Source organism: Oryctolagus cuniculus, chromosome 10, assembly GCF_051225735.1.
Source record: "Oryctolagus cuniculus isolate XC-2025 breed Fujian yellow rabbit chromosome 10, ASM5122573v1, whole genome shotgun sequence".
Taxonomy (NCBI): Eukaryota; Metazoa; Chordata; class Mammalia; order Lagomorpha; family Leporidae; genus Oryctolagus; species Oryctolagus cuniculus.
Genome location: NC_142876.1, coordinates 60,207,423 through 60,226,550, shown reverse-complemented (window position 1 = coordinate 60,226,550; position 19,128 = coordinate 60,207,423). Strand labels below are relative to the sequence as shown.

Below are 19,128 nucleotides of genomic sequence, written 5' to 3'. Positions count from 1 at the left end.
ATCCGAAGGCAGGAGCCAGGTGCTTCTCCTGGTCTCCCATGGGGTGCAGGGCCCAAGCACTTGGGCCATCCTCCACTGCCTTCCCGGGCCACAGCAGAGAGCTGGCCTGGAAGAGGGGCAACCGGGACAGAACCCGGCGCCCGACCAGGACTAGAACCCGGTGTGCCGGCGCCGCAAGGCGGAGGATTAGCCTATTGAGCCGCGGCGCCGGCTCAGGCTCAGATTTTTTTCTTAAGCATTTCATATTCCAGATGATATTATAAATGGTAGTGCTTTTCTACTTATTTTTGGCGCTAATTATAAAAAAAAAGCTGTCTTTTGTAGATTGATCTTGTATATTTAAAACTTGCTGAACTAATTGGTTAATTCTCACAACCATAGTCTTTTTTGTGAATTCCTTGGGACTTTCTAACACAAGTTTATGTCATCTGTGAATAAAGATAAATTAACTTCTTCTTTTCCAACCTGGATGCGTTTAATTTCTTTAACTTCCCTTTTTGCTCCAGATTGTACCTCCAGTACAATGTTGAATAAAAGTGATGAAACTTTTCATCTCAAAGACGAAGCATTCAATTTGTCACCACTAAGTCTAACATTAAGTATAGTTTTGTTGTTGTTTTTTATAAACACCCTTTAACAGCTTAAGCAAGATCTCTTTTAATCCCAGATTGCTGAGAACTTAAAATAGGAATGGATATTAAGTTTTGTCAAACACTTTTTCTATACTTACTGAGGTAATCAGGCTTTTTTCCCCATTAACCCGGTGAATTATATTGTTTTATTTAAATCAGTGTTGCATTCCTGGGATGAACTTAGTTGACTATGCTGTGTATCTTTATATTGTTATATTTTGTATACTAAAATTTTGTAGTATGTTTTGCACTTATTCATAAAGGATATTAGTCTGTAGTTTTCTCTAGTAAAGTCTTTGGTTTTGATTTCAGGGTAATACTGGCCTCATTGAATGAGATGCATTCTCTGTACTTGAATTTTCTGAAAGAGTTTACATGAATTTTTCTTATTTCTTTCTTAAACATTTGGTAGACTTTACCAGTAGTGCCATCTAGGTCTGAAGGGTTTTTGAGGGAAGATTTTATGCTACAAATTCAATTTTTAAAATAAATATAGGGCTGTTAAGCTGATTTACTTCTTTAGTAGGCTTTGATGATTTTCATCTTTCAAGGAATTCATTCATTTATAAAATTGTTCATATTGCATTATTATCCTTTTAGTATCTGCAGCATTTATAGAAATGTTACCTCCCTGATTTCTGATACTTGTATCTTACCTTTTTATGACCTGATTTCACTTGAGTTTTACAAATTTTATTGATGTCCTCAATGACAGTATTTTATATTTATTTGTACAGTATTTGTATTTATTTGAAGGGCAGAGTAACAGAGCACGCGTGTGCTGTTTCACTCCCTAAATGTGGGGGATGGGGGGCGGGCGGTGTGCTGGGCCCGGTTGAAGCCAAGAGTCAGGAACTCCCACCAAGTCTCCCATGTAGATGGCGGGAACTCAAATAATTGAGCCATCATCTGCTGCCTGGCAGGGAACTAGAACTGGCACTCTGGTACAGCATGCAGATACAGCAAGGCACAGCTTAACCCTCCGAGCCACAACACCTGCCCCTTCACCTTTTTGAAATGTATTTTCAGTGAGTATAGAGTTATAAGTTGACAGTTTTTCTTTCAGTACTTTAAAGAGCTGGGTTTGTTATAGTGCAGATCTGCAATACAAGAATGACTACTGTCATTCCTACTTTTGTTCTTCAACATGCAATGTGTAATCTTTTATTTTATCTGCTCATAAGTTATTATCTTTATCACTAGTCTTAGAAATAATAATAATTATGCATAATCAGTGATGTGCACTTGTGTAGTTTTATTTATGTATCTTTTTTCTTAAAGTTGTACGTTTTTAAAATCTGTGGGTTTATAGTTTTCATCAGATTTTGGACCATTATTTCTTTAAATTTTTCTCCTTGTACTGCCTCTCTCTTCTCAGGAATCCCAATTATATACCACTTGAAACCACTTGAAATTGTCCCATAGCTCATTGATGCTATGTCCATTTTTCCTTTCAATATTTTCTTCCAGTGTTTTGTTTTGCATCATTTCTATTGCTTTGTCACGAAGTTTACTAACCTATTCTTCAGTCTTTCCTGATATGAATTCTGGCTTAAGTATTTTCATCTTAGACTTTGTGAGCTTCATTTCCAGAAGTTTAGTTTGGATCATTTTTATATTTCCCATGTCTTTAATCAGCATATTTAATCTTTATCCACTTGAACATTTAGAATACATATGTAATAATTGTTCTTGTCTAGTAATTCTGTAAATCGCAGGTGACACTAATTCTATCATCTGTATCATTTCTGGTTTCGTTTATCTTGATTAACTTTTCTCCTTGATATGATTTTATTTCTTCTTCACAAACATGTAATTGTTATTAGGTGTCCAGCACTTTGAGTTTACATTGTTTGATGCTGGATATTTTTGTATTTCTCAAAATACTCTTTTTTAGATATATATATATATATATAGCTTGAAGAGTTCTCTTTTTTTAAGATTTATTCATTTACTTGAAAGAGATACACAGAAAGCGAAGGAGAGGCAGAGAGAGAGAGGTCTTCCATCCGCTGGTTTACTCCCCAGTTGGCTGCAACAGCCAGAGCTGTGCCGATCCAAAGCCAGGAGCCAGGAGCTTCTTCTGGGTCTCCCACGCAGATGCAGGGGCCCAAGGACTTGGGCCATCTTGTACTGCTTTCCCAGGCCATAGTGGAGAGCTGGATCAGAAGTGGAGCAGCCGGGACTCGAACTTGAACTGGTGTTCATATGGGATGCCAGCACTGCAGGCAGCGGCTTTACCTGCTACGCCACAGCACCGGCCCCCAAAGTACTCTTTTTTTTTTTTTTTTTTTTTTTTTGACAGGCAGAGTGGACAGTGAGAGAGAGAGAGACAGAGAGAAAGGTCTTCCTTTGCCGTTGGTTCACCCTCCAATGGCCGCCGCGGCCGGCGCGCTGCAGCCGGCGCACCGCGCTGATCCGATGGCAGGAGCCAGGAGCCAGGTGCTTTTCCTGGTCTCCCATGGGGTACAGGGCCCAAGCACTTGGGCCATCCTCCACTGCACTCCCTGGCCACAGCAGAGAGCTGGCCTGGAAGAGGGGCAACCGGGACAGAATCCAGCGCCCCGACCGGGACTAGAACCCGGTGTGCCGGCGCCGCTAGGCGGAGGATTAGCCTAGTGAGCTGCGGCGCCGGCCCCCAAAGTACTCTTAAGTGTTGTTCTGAGAACAATTTGATCCTTTCCAGGCATACTTTCGTTATGGAGACATTCAACAAGTGGGTGGAGGGAGGGAGGGAGGGACGGAGGGAGGGAGGGAGAGAGAAAGACCTGTGAGACTAAGTAAGTCTTCTGAAGTCCATGGATGGTATGCTTAGGCTTTCTCATGGGAGTTTAAAATAGTTTAACAAAAACACATGACTAAGGTATTGGCCATCAGACTTCATTATGATTAGCGCCTGTAGGATGTGCTAAGTTTTGAGTCAGTGGAATAAGGAACAAGCAAGCTAGATGGAAAACAACCCCACAGCAAAGGGAAGTCTTAACTAGGCCAACGGTGACTGGGTACAGCTGGGCATCAGACAAATTATGTCAGCTTAAAAATGGATGCTGAGACAGCGACTCTATTAAACAAATTTGTGGCAAAGATTTTGCAAGTAAAAATACAGGACATACTCTAATTTACCTAGCAACCCTAACTGGATATAAAAATAAATCTTCTGGGCCGGCGCCGCGGCTCAATAGGCTAATCCTCCACCTAGCGGCGCCAGCACACCGGGTTCTAGTCCCGGTTGGGGCGCCGGATTCTTTCCCAGTTGCCCCTCTTCCAGGCCAGCTCTCTGCTGTGGCCCGGGAAGGCAGTGGAGGATGGCCCAAGTGCTTGGGCCCTGCACCCCATGGGCTGCAACAGCAGGAGCTGTGCCGATCCAAAGCTAGGAGCCAGAAGCTTCTTCTAGTCTCCCATGCAGGTGCAGGGGCCCAGGGACTTGGGCCATCTTCTACTGCTTTCCCAGGCCATAGCAGAGAGCTGGATCGGAAGTGGAGCAGCCGGGGCTCAAACCAGCACCCATATGGGATGCTGGCTTTGCAGGTGACAGCTTTGCCGACTACACCACAGTGCCAGCCCCTAGGAAGCTTCTTGGGCACAGGATCTCCAAAAGTTCGTGGAAAATACATTATGAAAAAGCTATGCTGAGATTTCAAAAATTTTTAGCAACAAAGTAAATTTACCTTTTTTCTTCTTTGGGGAAAAAAAAGTGTTTTATTTCCCCTTTGCACAGTACCTGAAGGTGGCCATCTCCTGCCTGCATGGACCTCTTATACAAAGATGACCAGTAATTTGCTCCATTTCAGTGATGGAGAACTGGCTGTTAGTGGGTAGGGCAAGATTCTTAAGTCTCAGGAAGGTTTTTTTGTTTTGTTTTGTTGTTGTTTTTTTTGTTTGTTTGTTTGTTTGTTTTTGTTTTTGTGACAGGCAGAGTTAGAGAGTGAGAGAGACAGACAGAAAGGTCTTCCTTTGCCGTTGGTTCACCCTCCAATGGCCGCCACAGCTGGCGTGCTGCGGCCAGCGCACCGTGCTGATCCGAAGGCAGGAGCCAGGTGCTTCTCCTGGTCTCCCATGGGGTGCAGGGCCCAAGCACTTGGGCCATCCTCCACTGCACTCCCGGGCCACAGCAGAGAGCTGGCCTGGAAGAGGGGCAACCGGGACAGAATCCGGTGCCCCTACCGGGACTAGAATCCAGTGTGCCGGTGCCGCAGGCGGATGATTAGCCTATTGAGCCGCTGTGCCGGCCTGTGTTTTGTTGTTTTTTTTAAGATTTTTTTTGTGGAGAGGAAGTTTTTGGTTGAGAAGGATTAGACTCAACAGTGAGCATTGTTCCAACCTCCACCTCCTGGGGAAATCCATTCCCAAAGGAAAGGCACCTCTGTCGATGACTGCGGGAGGGGAAGAGCCCAGACCTACTGTTTGGGTATAAGACCAAGGCAGAGAGAGAGGAGGGCTCAACAGCACATGGCAGTCCTGAGGCCAAGGAGTAAATGCTTGTGGGGAAGCTCAGGGGACTGAGAGAACCTGAAGGCCTAAGTCATACATTTCAGTCCTTCCCCAGTTCTTTTTCCAATGACTAGAATGGAGTTTTACTTCCAGGAACTGGCTTGGCTCTAGGGTATAGGAGGGGACAAATCCAGCAAAGACACCATAGGCAGTAGTGGTGAAGCATAAGGTGCCTGCCCAAGGGGTGAACCCTCTCATGATGAGCATCACAGACCACAGCAGTTTTGAGGCTACATGCCAGGATCAGGGTTGAGAATGAGTTTTTTTTTTTAATTTTACTATTTATTTATTTGAGAGGCAGAGTTACAGAGAGAGGGAGAGATAGAGCGTCTTCCATCCACTGATTCACTCCCCAAAAGGTTGCAATGGCTGGTGTTGACCTATCTGAAGCCAGGAGCCAGGACCTTCTTCTGGGTCTCCCATGGGGCTGCAGGGCCCCTAGCACTTGGGCCACCTTCTACTGCTTTCCCAGGCCATAGCAGAGAGCTGGATCAGAAGAGGAGCAGCTGGGATACTAACTGGCACCCATTTGGGATGCCCGTGTTGCAGGTGGAGGCTTGGCTCACTACATCACAGCGCCGGCCCCCAAGAATAAGTTTTATAAGCTTTCTCCAATAAAATTTAAATCACTGTTTCTTCTACTGTGTCCACTGCCAATCTCTCATCCAAGGCAGAGGACCAGACAGTAAGAAGAAGTGGGGGAAATGCCAAGGCCAGGGAGCTCGGCAGCAGCTGAATTTAGATTCATCCCTACTCACCTCCACCTTCACTCATTCTATAGAACACAGTCTATGTTGAGATGAGGGCAGCATCGAGGCAAAGGGAGGGAGAATGCTCACCGTATTCTCCCTCCTGCTTTGATCTGCAGTGTAGCCACAGCAAAGGGCCCTGAAGCTGAGGAAGAAAGCAAAGGGTTGGAGCACGGGACTGTAATCCAGCCTGGAAAGGAGAGAACTTCTCTTGCCTTGCATCCAATTTGCCGAGAGCTTTACTCTCAGAGCTGCAAAAACAGGCAGAAAGAGCCGGAAGTGTTTAGGGAGGGTTCGGGGAGACCATTACAGACGAGGTGGAGATTTAAGGATCCCTTGTGACCCCTGAGATGACCTGCGAGCATCACTTGGCAGACTGGGTGAGAAGTCCAGCAGACATGCAGCTTTGTGAGGAGTAAAGAACCAGAAACACTGGGTCTTCACAGAGTAAGTGGCCCTTGATCTGTTCTCTGGTTGCCCAGCGTCTGAGCCATGGTCTGCTCCGTAACAGCAACATCTTCACTCCTTGATGCCACCCAGTCTGCCACTTGCTGGGACCACTCTCCAGGCAACCCCTCCCTCTGCAGTGCCATCTGCAGGCAAGAGAAGCCCCTCGGTGAACTCGACAGCTCACTTTTCTACACTTCTCCTATGCATCTGGCTCATGAGTGGAACAGGCCATTCGGAACACCCATAAGCATCAGCTCATTTTCCCAGGAGCTGCCAGTCAGTAAAACTGCAGAGCAGTGCTGCTGTCGGCAGTTCCACTGTCAGTCAGATGGACCTTGTTGAAAATGTGCTTCCCAAAGTCCCTTTGCTCCTTGACACTGGGCTAGATGCCCTCATAGTATTTGGCAAAAAGCGGATCACCATCATTGTTCAGAATCAGAATGGCTTTGACAATATACAGGGAGGGTTTCTTTTTTTTATTTTTATTTATTTATTTTTTTTATTTTTGACAAGCAGAGTGGACAGTGAGAGAGAGAGAGACAGAGAGAAAGGTCTTCCTTTTGCCATTGGTTCACCCTCCAATGGCCACTGCGGCCAGCGCGCTGCAGCTGGCGCACCGCGCTGATCCGAAGGCAGGAGCCAGGTGCTTCTCCTGGTCTCCCATGCGGGTGCAGGACCCAAGCACTTGGGCCATCCTCCACTGCACTCCCGGGCCACAGCAGAGAGCTGGCCTGGAAGAGGGGCAACCGGGACAGAATCCGGCGCCCCGACCGGGACTAGAACCTGGTGTGCCGGCACTGCAAGGCGGAGGATTAGCCTAGTGAGCCATGGCGCTGGCCCAGGGAGGGTTTCAAAATCAGTGTCTGTATCTTGCCCCTCAGCTGGTGCTGACATTAAACTTATCTTTAATTCCACCTTTTCCACAATATTTTTTGGAGTACCTAATGTTTTCCTACTAAGACTGGAATAAACCATGATGTAGAGCCAGGTAGACCAACCTTATTTCACCACATCTGGTAGACCTTGACACGGTAGACCCACCACCATCTAACACTCTCTTGACTACAGTCTGTTCTTTTTGTCCTTTAGCACATGAGCACACCCCGGCCTGTGCTGTTCAACTGCTCTTTTCACCAACTCATTTGTAAGCTCTTCCAAGACAGGAACAGTTTCCAGATTCTTTAACTCTGTGCACTAAATGCTCAATGGCATTTGAATAATGAATCCAATAATGAATGAATGAAATTTTAGAGACAAGGAACTTCTTTATATGAGAAGCCATAATTAGCTCTTCCTTGTTGGGGAGAGAAGCATCTTATAGCCCTCTGAGTATCCTGGGATACCTAGAATTTGTGCCTCTCACTTCTCCTTATTGTTTTTCAGAGGGCATTGTTCCTGGCCCCCCCACAGAGCTCTCTGTCACAGAGGCCACGAGGAGCTATGTGGTGCTAAGCTGGAAGCCCCCTGGCCAGCGTGGCCATGAGGGCATTATGTATTTCGTGGAAAAGGTAAGACGCCAGAATCAACATTATCTCATAATACTTTCTAAAGATTTCCTTAAAGAAATAGGGATTAAATTTTTGGGGAAAGTGGAGTGAGGGAGGAGTGTGGGGGTGTCCTGAAGGAGGAGGGTGGGAAGGCCCTGACCCCTTTAAAACCTTGTCAACTATGAAATCTTTCTACAAGAAAAATATGTATCACACAGCACTTTGCCTGAAAGTTCAGGGAGGTCTATGGATCCCCAAAAACTAACCCACAGCTGCCTGAGAGATCCAAAGATGCAGAATCAGAACCCCTATAAGTATGGGATGGCGTCTGAAACTGTAGATTGCCTATAAGACAGTGTATTCTACAGACTTGCTGTGTCTCCTTGCTCTGGTCATGGCTTTTCATCTTTCTGCCACTTGTTTTTCTATAGTAGAAAATGAACACTGATGAGAATAGGTGGGAGAGAGAGCTGGAGAACTTAGGATACTTTCAAATGGCTTGAAGAGTTGAAGACAACAAGCTCTCACATGGTTAGTTCCACTTTAAGTACAGGTGGTATAGTGGGATCAGGGAATGAGAAAATGATGTAAGATATTAGCTGGTTCTTTCCCCAGATATCTTACAATTATGTTGGGGATTAGAACATTGGAGAGTAGAGCATATAATGAAGACCTAGGATGCATGGGAAGAATGAAAATGATGTGAATCAATCACACCTATAGTAGAAGGAAGTCCTGAGGGGCATGCATGCCCAACTCCTGGACGTGAATCAAGACCTGGCCAGGACATTCAGGCGAGTTGACCCAGCTGCCCGAGCAGAAACACAGGAGCACCTGCAAGGCAAGGCACAGGCCTAAGGAGAACAAGAAGTCCTTGGTAAATAGGGTCAGGGCCACTGGAAAAGGATATTTAAAGAGAATTTAAAATCAAGTTAAAAATCTATTTGTTGAAGTTTTTATTAGGTTATAATTAAGAAAATGAAGCAAAGTAAGTATGCTATATAAGAACATTAGCACTTTTATTGGTAGTTATTTGCTTTTTTTTCAGAATAAAGAAACAACTGTTCAAATGCTTGTACTTCAAAGTTTTATAAAAGTAAATGATAGCATTACTTTCATAATAAAATTATAGAAAGTTTTTTTGTGAAAATATAAGGAATTTAATTAATTCCCTAAAAACCTCTCTATCTCTATTCCTTATGGCCTTGTAATTACTTCAAACCCATGGCTCTTGAGAAAATTATACTGGAGCTAAACATGCTAGGGTCTGTGATTTCCCCTATTATTTGCTTTTAATATGCAGGTTTAGTTCATGTCTTTGAACTCCATGCCTCCACACTTCCTGCTTATCCCTAGCACACTGGTAACAATAAACGTATCATCTCTTCCACATGCAGTATGTACATCTTCCTAGAGAGTATGGTTTAATAAAAATACTATTAAAAGTTTATATTTTTATTTTGTCTAGGTATTTGCCTCGGTTAATTGTAACTTGAGTAGCATTCTAAGCTTTTTCTTTTAATAGAGGGCAAGAATAAAGTGATAGATAGATGTTCCTTTTCTGATGTGTTTAATACAAACCCCCACTGAATCTCTTTGAAATGCTCCACGGGGAGAGTTCTGAATAGCCCCTGTGACAGTAATTACCATCTTTCCTATTATAATGACACATAACAACCTGTTTTGGAAACATTTTCTTAGCTTAAGCCAACGTTGGCTTTGGTGGAACATTTTCTCTAGTCAAACTCTTATTTTGCCACAGAAATCTGTAAGTTCCCTAGACCCAAATACATCTAAATCTCTGGTTGAAATTTAAATACTCTCCCATCTGCACACCTATTTGAATGGACTAGAAGGGGATGTTTATGAGCACAACATCGAGTAGAGAAGCTGTACGTTGCACAGTCCACACTTACTGAGCACACCGGATGCTGAAGTATTGGGGATGCAGAACATGTCGAGAGACCTGGCGCACAATTTTTACGTAACTATCCAAATGTCACACTCTTCCAGGCTAAGTCTGAGATTATTCCTGATGAGTCACTTCTGATAGGTTGACCTTCTAAAGGGAAATGGCTCACTCATATCCTATGGCATATTTCCATCCCAAGAATGTTCATGCACTGGGAAAGCTGCCTCATGGGTTACCCCTGTGCTGCTCACACTTCTACATAGAACTTTGTACCTGAGATTTGCAGGCATATAAAGCATGCAATTTCCTGTTATAATTGCAGGCTTTCAACTGGTTGTGCTCTGTCCATGAGCCTAGAAATGGTTGATATATAGGAGTTTATTATCCAGGGAATCTGATGAACTAGTCTCCAACACTCCTAGATTTCTTGTTCCACTGTGTCTTCTCAGCGCTAAACCTCTCCCTATCTTGTGCTCTTTCTCATGTCACAGAGGAGCACTTTGTCACTTGGCAGTTGAATTTCTATCAGCAAGAATGAAAATAGCTACTGTTTTGTTTATTTATTTATTTATTTATTTGAAAGTCAGAGTTACACAGAGAGAGGAGAGGCAGAGAGGAAGAGAGAGAGGTCTTCCATCCGCAGGTTCACTCCCCAATTGGCCGCAATGGCCCGAGCTGTGCTCATCCGAAGCCAGGAACCAGGAGCTTCCTCTGGGTCTCCCACACGGATGCAGGTGCCCAAGGACTTGGGCCATCTTCTACTGTTTTCCCAGGCCACAGCAGAGAGCTGGATCAGAAGAGGAGCAGCCAGGTCTTGGACCGGTGCCCATATGGGATGCCAGCGCCTCAGGCTAGGGCGCTAACCCCATTGCACCACATTGCCAGCCCCATTAGCTACTGTTTTGTTAGCCACTTTGTTCTTGCAGCAATCCTATGAAACTTTTATTCTCAACGTGCCTGTTTAATAGATGAGAAGATTGAGGCATTGACGGGGTGTATAATTTGCCCAGTGGTACATAGCTGGTATGAGGCAGAAGTAGGAGTTGAACCCAGCCAGACTGGCCATTACACCAAGCTGCCTTTCTGTCTTCACAAGCCTAAGTCATCTGTGGAAAACTGATAATCACACAATACCTACTTCATAGCATAGTTGAGAAAATCAAAGAATCATAATGGCTTGGCACAGTGAAAGGAGGCTATTGTTTTCATTATTAAAAGTTTAAATGACTGATAATTGTTTAAGAATTCCCCAGGAGGGAATATGTAAAAATGAATCAAAGCCATACACTACAGGATTAAAGGTCTGGGAGAATTTTATCTCTCTCTGGGCAGCACATTACCCCTTCCCCCATACAAATGACACATTATCATAAAAGACTGCACATTGGTTTAGAGTTTCCCTTGTCAGATATGCCCATTTTACAGATGATGAACTGAAGCCAAAAGCAGTCATGGGACTTCACAGGTCACGTAGCTCATTATGAACATTGTTGGGATCAGATCCAGTAACTTTGGGGCCTTCCGTGTGCCATGTCACTTTCCATGTCAAGGCAGTGAAGACAGTGAAGACCATGCTGAGTGGTGTACTACTAAATTTATGTTTCCAAAAATGTATCATCCTTGACAGCCAATCAATCTGTCAATAATTTGGATTTCTGGAAAAAGTTTTGGAAACTGTTAAAAAGTTCTGTAACAAAATCGCAAGAATCTGAATTTCTGCTTCTGCTGACCCTGGGCAGAGTTGGAACTTAGAAGAAGAATGAGAAAGGATTATTCTTGTTATTCTGAAGAATATGCTTCTGACAATGTTCTTACTAAATCCCTTACCAAAGTTCAGCTATAACCGCATCCTTCATTCAAGATTTTCCAAGTCACTCGAGATCATTTTGATTATAAGAACAGAATCTCTCTCTCTCTTTCTCTCTCCCTCTCTCCCTCACTCAGAGATTTATTTATTTACTTGAAAGGCAGAGTTACAGAGAGGCAGAGGCAGAGAGAGAGAGGTCTTCCATCCTCTGGTTCACTCACCAGATGGCTGCAACCGCCAGAGCTGCACTGATCAGAAGCCAGGAACCAGGAGCTTCTTCTGGGTCTCCCACATGGGTGCAGGGGCCCGAGGACTTGGGCCATCTTACTGCTTTCCCAGGCTGCAGAGAGCTGGATTGGAAGTGAAGCAGCCGGGATTTGAACTAGTGCCCAAATGGGATTCTGGCACTGCAGGTGGCGGCTTTACCCGCTACACTACACCGCTAACCCCAAGGACAGTATCTATTTAATTAGCTTTCTCATTGTTTACTTTACAATTTGAACAGAAAGAAAAGAAATTTTAAAAAAAATTTTAAATGTATTTGAAAGAAAGGAGGGTTTCTTTTTTTTTTTAAAGATTTTATTTTTTATTTATTTGACAGGCAGAGTTACAGGCAGAGAGAGAGAGAGAGAGAGAGAGAGAGAGAGAGAGAAAGGTCTTCCTTCCATTGGTTCACTCCCCAAATGGCCGCAACGGCTGGAGCTGTGCAGATCCGAAGCCAGGAGCCAGGTGCCTCCGCCCAGTCTCCCATGCGGGTGCAGGGGCCCAAGCACTCAGGCCATCCTGCACTGCTTTCCGAGGCCACAGCAGAGAGCTGGACTGGAAGAGGAGCAGCCAGAACTAGAACCGGTGCCCATATGGGATGCCAGCACCGCAGGCGGAGGATTAACCTAGTGCGCCACGGCGCCAGCCCCAGAGAGGGTTTCAATCTACTGGTTTATTCACCAAATACCCACAACAGTGAGAACTGAGTCAAGCTGAAGCTGGGAACTCAATTAGGGTCTCTCATGTGGGTGGCAGGAACCCAATAATTTAAGCCATCACATTGCCCTCCAGGGTGTACAGGAGCAGGAAGCTGGAGGCAGGAGCTGGAGCCTGCTATGGAATCCAGCACTCCAGTGAAGGACGCAGGCACCTTCACCGCTAATGTCCAACCCCAAAGAACGTATTCTTTGTCTTTCACTAACTTCATTCATTCAGTGAAAAAATGAGTTGATTACTATGTGCCAGATACAATTCTGGGCTCTAGCAGTGAACAGGACAGCTCCCTGAACTCAGAATTTTCTTTCCAGTAGAGGAAACAAGAAATAAATTATTTCAATCCAAAGGATGATAAGTGTTCTGAAAAACAAGGCAGGGTAAGGGATAGACAAGGATAAGAGCAAAGCACTCCTTTAAACTGGCTATGAGGAAGAGGAGATCGAGAAAACCTTTCTGAGCAGGTGGTATTTGAGCACAGAACTGAATGATCTTGCATCATTAAATAGCACCCAATTAAAATAATACAGTTTGGGGCAGGCATTTGCCCCAGTGCTTAAAGCACTGTTAAAACATCCACATCCCATAGAGGAGTGCCTGTGTTTGAGTTCTGGCTCCAGATCGTGATTCCAGCTTCCTGTTAATGCACACCCTGGGAAGCAGTAGGGGATGGCTCAAGGACCTGGGTCCCTGCCACCCACATGACAGATCTGGACTGAATTTTTCCTTCCCACCATCAACCCCAGACCCAGGACCATTTTGAGCATTTAGAGAGTGAATCAGCAGTGGGGAACTCTTTCTCTGTCTGTGTCTGTCTCTTTGCCTCTCAAGTTTAAAGAATTAAATAAAACATTTTATAACAATTCAACAAAAATGAAAGTATTAAACATAGCATATTAAATTTAATTACCTGCCCTAAGAATCAGAAAGACAGCCCAAACTATACTCAAAATAAATGACTTAAGTAGATTGATGATCATATTTAGTTAATAACAAAAATGAAGTATTAAAGTAGTGTATTTGTCAAACAGTACAAAACCGTATTTGAGTTAGAAGTTCTGTGGACTTCAGAAACCTCCTTTGGTATTTCTCCAAATCTCTTATCCAGTCCAGTTGCATAAAGGCAGCAGTGTGTTGGCAGAGAAATAAAACATGGACCTGGCTTCGTGTTCCCCTGTCTCAGTGGGTGTCTCTGTTCTGCCGCAGTGTGAAGCAGGAACGGAAAACTGGCAGCGGGTGAACACGGAGCTGCCCGTGAAGTCTCCCCGCTTTGCTCTGTTCGATCTGGCCGAGGGGAAATCCTACTGCTTCCGCGTGCGCTGTTCTAATTCAGCAGGAGTCGGTGAGCCCTCAGAGGCCACAGAAGTGACCGTGGTAGGGGACAAACTTGGTAAGTGGAGTTAGGCTAACTGTGAACTTAGTTACCTCATGAGAAAATTCTAAGGCAAGAATCTAATTATCAGACATACACTTACACACACCCACATGCACACAGGGATCTTCAAAAGCTCATGGAAATGTATATTTGAAAAAACTATCCATGTATTTCATTTTTGTGTATGCTAAAATAATCTTGTCTTTTCATTTCATTTCCAACAAACTGTTAAAGTAGTCTTGTATATACAGAAGTGTATAGTCACAGGTAAAAATGGTGACATCTTTCTTTCATATTTATTGAGAGCTATGCATGCTCTGCTAAACAAAACATCATTAGTTTTGCTTGTGAAAAGTAAACGTGCCCAGGAATTTGGAGTTTTAACAGTAGGTGCTGATGTGTTTTTTCCTGGTGTTCAGAGACACTTAGCTTATCATTATGTTCTCAACCTAACCTTTTAAAAATTGTCTGTGTTAGCAGATAACATATTTGACTTGATTCTTTTTGTAAAACTTCGATGAGGGTATATTCTGCACTGGTGATAAGTATGAATTTTTTAAGCCACAGTAAGTTGATCACCATTTTCCTCTTTTCTCAGATATCCCTCAGCCTCCTGGAAAAATCATCCCAAGCAGAAACACGGATACCTCTGTAGTGGTTACTTGGGAGGAGTCCAAAGATGCTAAAGAGTTGGTCGGATACTACATCGAGGCAAGCGTGGTTGGCTCTGGCGAGTGGGCGCCTTGCAACAACAACCCCGTGAAGGGCTCACGGTAACTCCCTGGAGGCACTATGGACCCACACAGCAGCAAAAAAACCCAACTGAGGGGGAGGTTTTTTTTTTTTTTTTTTTAAGTTATACCTTAAATATCCAAATGGATTTAAAATTGAGCATGTCTAACAAATTACCCTTGGGCAAAAAAAAAAAGTTTTCCTTGTGAGGTTAAACACTTAAAAACACATCATACTAGCTATTCTAAGAGTTCATTTTATCTCTCTTTCTGATTCTTTTCCTATTTGCTATTTCTTCTGGTTTTACCCCTCTGTTCTGTTTAATATGAAATGTGATACTAGATTCCAAGAATCTAATAGTCTCTACTTAGCCTAAATTATCCATGCATTCTAAAAAAACAGAAAAAAGTCTCCACATTTTTTCAAATTCTGAGCATTAAAACCAGTACTAAGCAGATATAAATGACCACACCAGAATATTCAGAACACTTCGATGCCTTTTTGTATCTGTTTTTTTTTTTTAAGATTTATTTTATTTATTTGAAAGGCAGAGTTACAGAGCGAGGTAGAGACAGAGAGAGAGAGGTCTTCTATCTGCTGGTTCACTCCCCAAATGGCCACAACAGCCAGAGCCAAGAGCCAGGAGCTTCTTCCCTGTCTCCCAGGTGGGGCTCCCTTCTGCTACTTTCCCAGGCACATTAGCAGGGTGCTGGATCAGAAGTGGAGCAGCCAGGACACGAACCAGCACCCAGGCTTTAACCTGCTGTGCCACAGTGCTGGCCCCTGTATCTGTTTCTAATGTCGGGAGGATTTTTTTTTCTTGTTTTCAACAATTTTGTCAAGCAGCATTGCAGCCTGATGTTGAGTTCTGACCTGCACTCAACTCTGCCTCCTTTGACTTAGGACCAGTCTAAGAGGAGAATTCTCCTAAAATTGTCAGACAGGCTATGTAGTTAGCTTCTCACTTGAGTCACTTGTAAATCCAAGGACCCACATACTACAAGTTGGTTCTTTTACAGAACATGAGAGAATAGAGAAAGCTATTAATGGGAGAAGGAAGTATGTTTTGTGAGAGACTCACTAGCTTGCCTGTGTATTTCATTTTTACTGAGTTTTCCAACATCTTCCTTGGATCACTTAGAAAAACATTCTTGAGTGTGGGCAGAATCTGCCTCTCCACAAATAGGAGCTGCTGAAAGACAGGCACCACCTTTTATTTGTGTCTACAATGTCTAGCTCAGGATCCAGAGTGCCAGAATGCTCAGTAAATGTTTGTGGAACTGAGATAACTCTAAAACTAAGGGATTGGACAATATTTTACTTGACTCTGTTATATATTTGGTTGTGCTAACAGTCATAGAGTCATTAGCAGACCTGTTATTTCCTCTGGGTACAGTCCTTAAGATGGATTTAAATGTACAATGTTTCATGAAATGCTCTTTATAGCCATAATAGCTATTAAAGTATGAGGTTGCCTTTTCTATGAAACTGCCCATGGATTCATGCTTGATTGTGGGGTCCTTTAATTAGTAATTCTAGAATCCATTTTTCATTTTATTCTCAGATTTTAGTGTAATGTAATTTCTTGAGTAATTGTACCTTCTCTGAAATTCAGAGAGACAATGGTTAGGTCTCTGTGACAAGAAGCAGTCTGTGCCTTTCAGCCATAAATATATATCTAAAACAGCCATCAGTGATATTATTAGGGGAAGCATTTGACGTAGCAGGTAACATGCCACTTGGGAGAACTGCATTCCATATTGGAGTGTCTTGGCTATGCTTCCAATTCCAGTTTATTGATAATGTACCCTGGGAGTTGGCAGGTGATGGCTCAATTAACTAGGTCCCTGTCACCATGTGAGAGACTTGGGTGAAATTCCAGACTCCTGGCTTTGACCTGGCTGAACCCCAGCTATTGCAAGCACTGGGGGAGTGAGCCAGTGAATGGAAGATCTCTTTCTGTCTACCTCTGGCCCTCCGTTTCTCTGTCTTTCAAAAAAAAAAAAAAAACAATTTAAAAATAATAGTGTTGATGCCCCATTACTTATTAAATGAGTTTTATATGTCAGGCCTTATAATAGGTACTTTACAACTTTATAACTAATACATGAACATTATTATGTAGGTATTATTGTCTCCATTTTACAGTGAGCATCAGGGAAAAACCATTTTTTTAACAAAATTTACAAAATTGCCTCATTTGCCTTCTTAAGCATATAAGATATTTGAATCTCTCTGCATCTTTTTATTCTTTTTGAAAAATGAATCATTTTGATAAAACCAAATCATTTAATTGAGCTAATAATCATCTTCCCTGACTTCCTTTCTAGAATTTTTAAAAATTTTTCTTTCCTTTTAGATTTACTTGTCATGGATTGGTGACTGGTCAGAGTTATATTTTCCGGGTCAGAGCCGTTAATGCTGCTGGGCTTAGTGAATATTCCCAGGATTCGGAAGCTATTGAGGTCAAAGCCGCTATTGGTAAGTTCGTCATGCATAACTTTGTCGGGGGAAATGCGTTTTTCTAAGTTATAAAGGAACATAACTTCCTCTCCAGAAATCATTTGAAGCTTGTAGTACTGCTCCATGGTTGCATCCTGAGATGGTCATTTTCTTTGACTCTTGGTGACGTCTAACTTTCCATAGCTGTCATTTTACAGATCTTCGTCACTTGTCCTGATTCTTGGCATCTATAACCTTCCCATCTTCACAAGCCCAAGTTTCCTCATATTTCCCATTGTGTGAGCCTCCATTCTAACTTCACACTCATCCTGGGACTGAGAAGGGCCATCCTGATTCCATGAAGTGGGGCATCACCCGTAACACAGATCATCTAAAAGCCATTTCATCTGCGACGAAGCCAGGCTTGTTTTCACTAATAGCACATTAACCTGCTTTTTGTAAACTCCTCTAAAACTCATGCAAAGCACATGTCATTGCTTAATCACATGTTTACATATGTGTGTGTGTGTGATGTACCTCTTAAGCTTGGAAAGTAGAGAGAGAACTCAGGTAGTTCAGAGGGACAAAAATAAAATCTGTGAAATGATAACACATTAAAAAGAATATCACTTGTGTTCAGTTATCATCCCATATTACCTTTGAATATTCCTTATATGGACAATAGTGGTCATGTTGCTTTGAGATTGGGAGGTACAGATCATTACTATAGTAGTAATGGGCATATTTCTGTTATAAAATTAGGATTAGGATTTTAATATGTCTCTTGTACACTTTATGATCACTCTTTAAAGTTCTGTTGAATAATAAGGCTTATATCTCAAGAAATGTCTGAGACATGTTTTTTCTTACATAAAGACGCATTTAGTTCTGCATATAGAAACAGTTCCTGTTCTGTCTATGGTTTTTTGCTTTTGTTGTTGCTCTCGTTTCTTCTTTTCCCAGAATATGGAGAAGTTTAAATGTATTCTGGTGTAAATTATGTGAAATGTACGCTTTCTGTATTTCTGGCAAATTCAACTGACTTCCGTTAAGCCATGACTGTTTTTCTTCTGCTTGTGGTCCTAATGTTTTCTACTTATTCTCTTACCTAAGAGCAATGTGCGCTGTGTCCAGGCTCACCGCATTTCTGTTGTTATTTGGAAATTGTAGGGGGAGAAGTATCTCCAGATGTGTGGCCTGAGCCGAGTGCTGCGCCCGGTGGACTAACAGACTCCAGGGGGTTTGTGCATGAGGCCTCCCCGCCAACCTTTCAGAAAGATGCTTTGCTCTATAGCAAACTTAACAAACCTTCACCACCCAGTAGCTCCCACAACCTGGGCCAAACAGAAGTGAGTAAAGTAACTGAAACAGTTCAGGAAGAGCTGACCCCATCACCAGAGAAGGCAGCTCCTAAGGGGAAAAGTAAGTCTGAGCCCCCGAAAACGAAGAAGGACCTAGGTGAGAGTTGAAAAAATCGAACTGTCTCATCTGTCTCCATCCTGTCCTCATCTCATTGTCCAGATCCCATCTCTCATCTCTGTTTGCTCTCATCAATGTTGGTTCTTAATTTTTTGTGTCCTCAGCTCGCCACTTGAAATACTTTCATCTAACGACTTGCAAAAGTAATTGGGTAGGGGTTTGGGGCTTAATAATGGCAGAAGGTCTAGAGTAATTTGGTTACAGAACTTTTTTGTTGTTGTTTGTCAGGGAGGCACACCTGTGGTCTCATTTTGCCAAGAGAATTAAGCATGAGGGCAGCTAGAACCTAAAAGTCATAGCCTATGTGAGATCCTTTAGGACATTCATGTTCAGTACGTGTAGCAGAAAAATATTTCACAAGCATGTAACATTGAGGCAGGGCCATGGTTGTGAACTTCTGTTGGTCTCCCTCAGCTTTCAAATAATTTACTTCAAATGACTATAGATAACTGTCTGTTCTGAGTTGCTATGATATGCAATCCACATTCCCAGAGAGATTTACTTTAGACTATCAGTAAACTAAGATTATCCAATTAGGATATTTGATATATGTGGTATAAAAGTGTGTGTGTGTATAAAATTTTTCAGTAGGTA

The 19,128-nt window shown here is 43.0% G+C and overlaps 1 protein-coding gene across 3 annotated transcripts in view; it reads left to right on the top strand.

Annotated features, from left to right (window-relative positions):
- MYOM1 (myomesin 1) overlaps positions 1–19,128 on the top strand; it is a 166,952-nt gene that overhangs the window by 80,289 nt on the left and 67,535 nt on the right. For all 3 annotated transcript variants that reach the window (XM_070050417.2, XM_002713606.6, XM_089305875.1), the window contains exons 14-17: positions 7,706–7,830; positions 13,713–13,896; positions 14,480–14,654; positions 16,973–17,094. In XM_070050417.2, coding sequence (XP_069906518.2) covers positions 7,706–7,830; positions 13,713–13,896; positions 14,480–14,654; positions 16,973–17,094 — 606 coding nt within the window. The remainder of the gene's footprint in view (positions 1–7,705; positions 7,831–13,712; positions 13,897–14,479; positions 14,655–16,972; positions 17,095–19,128) is intronic.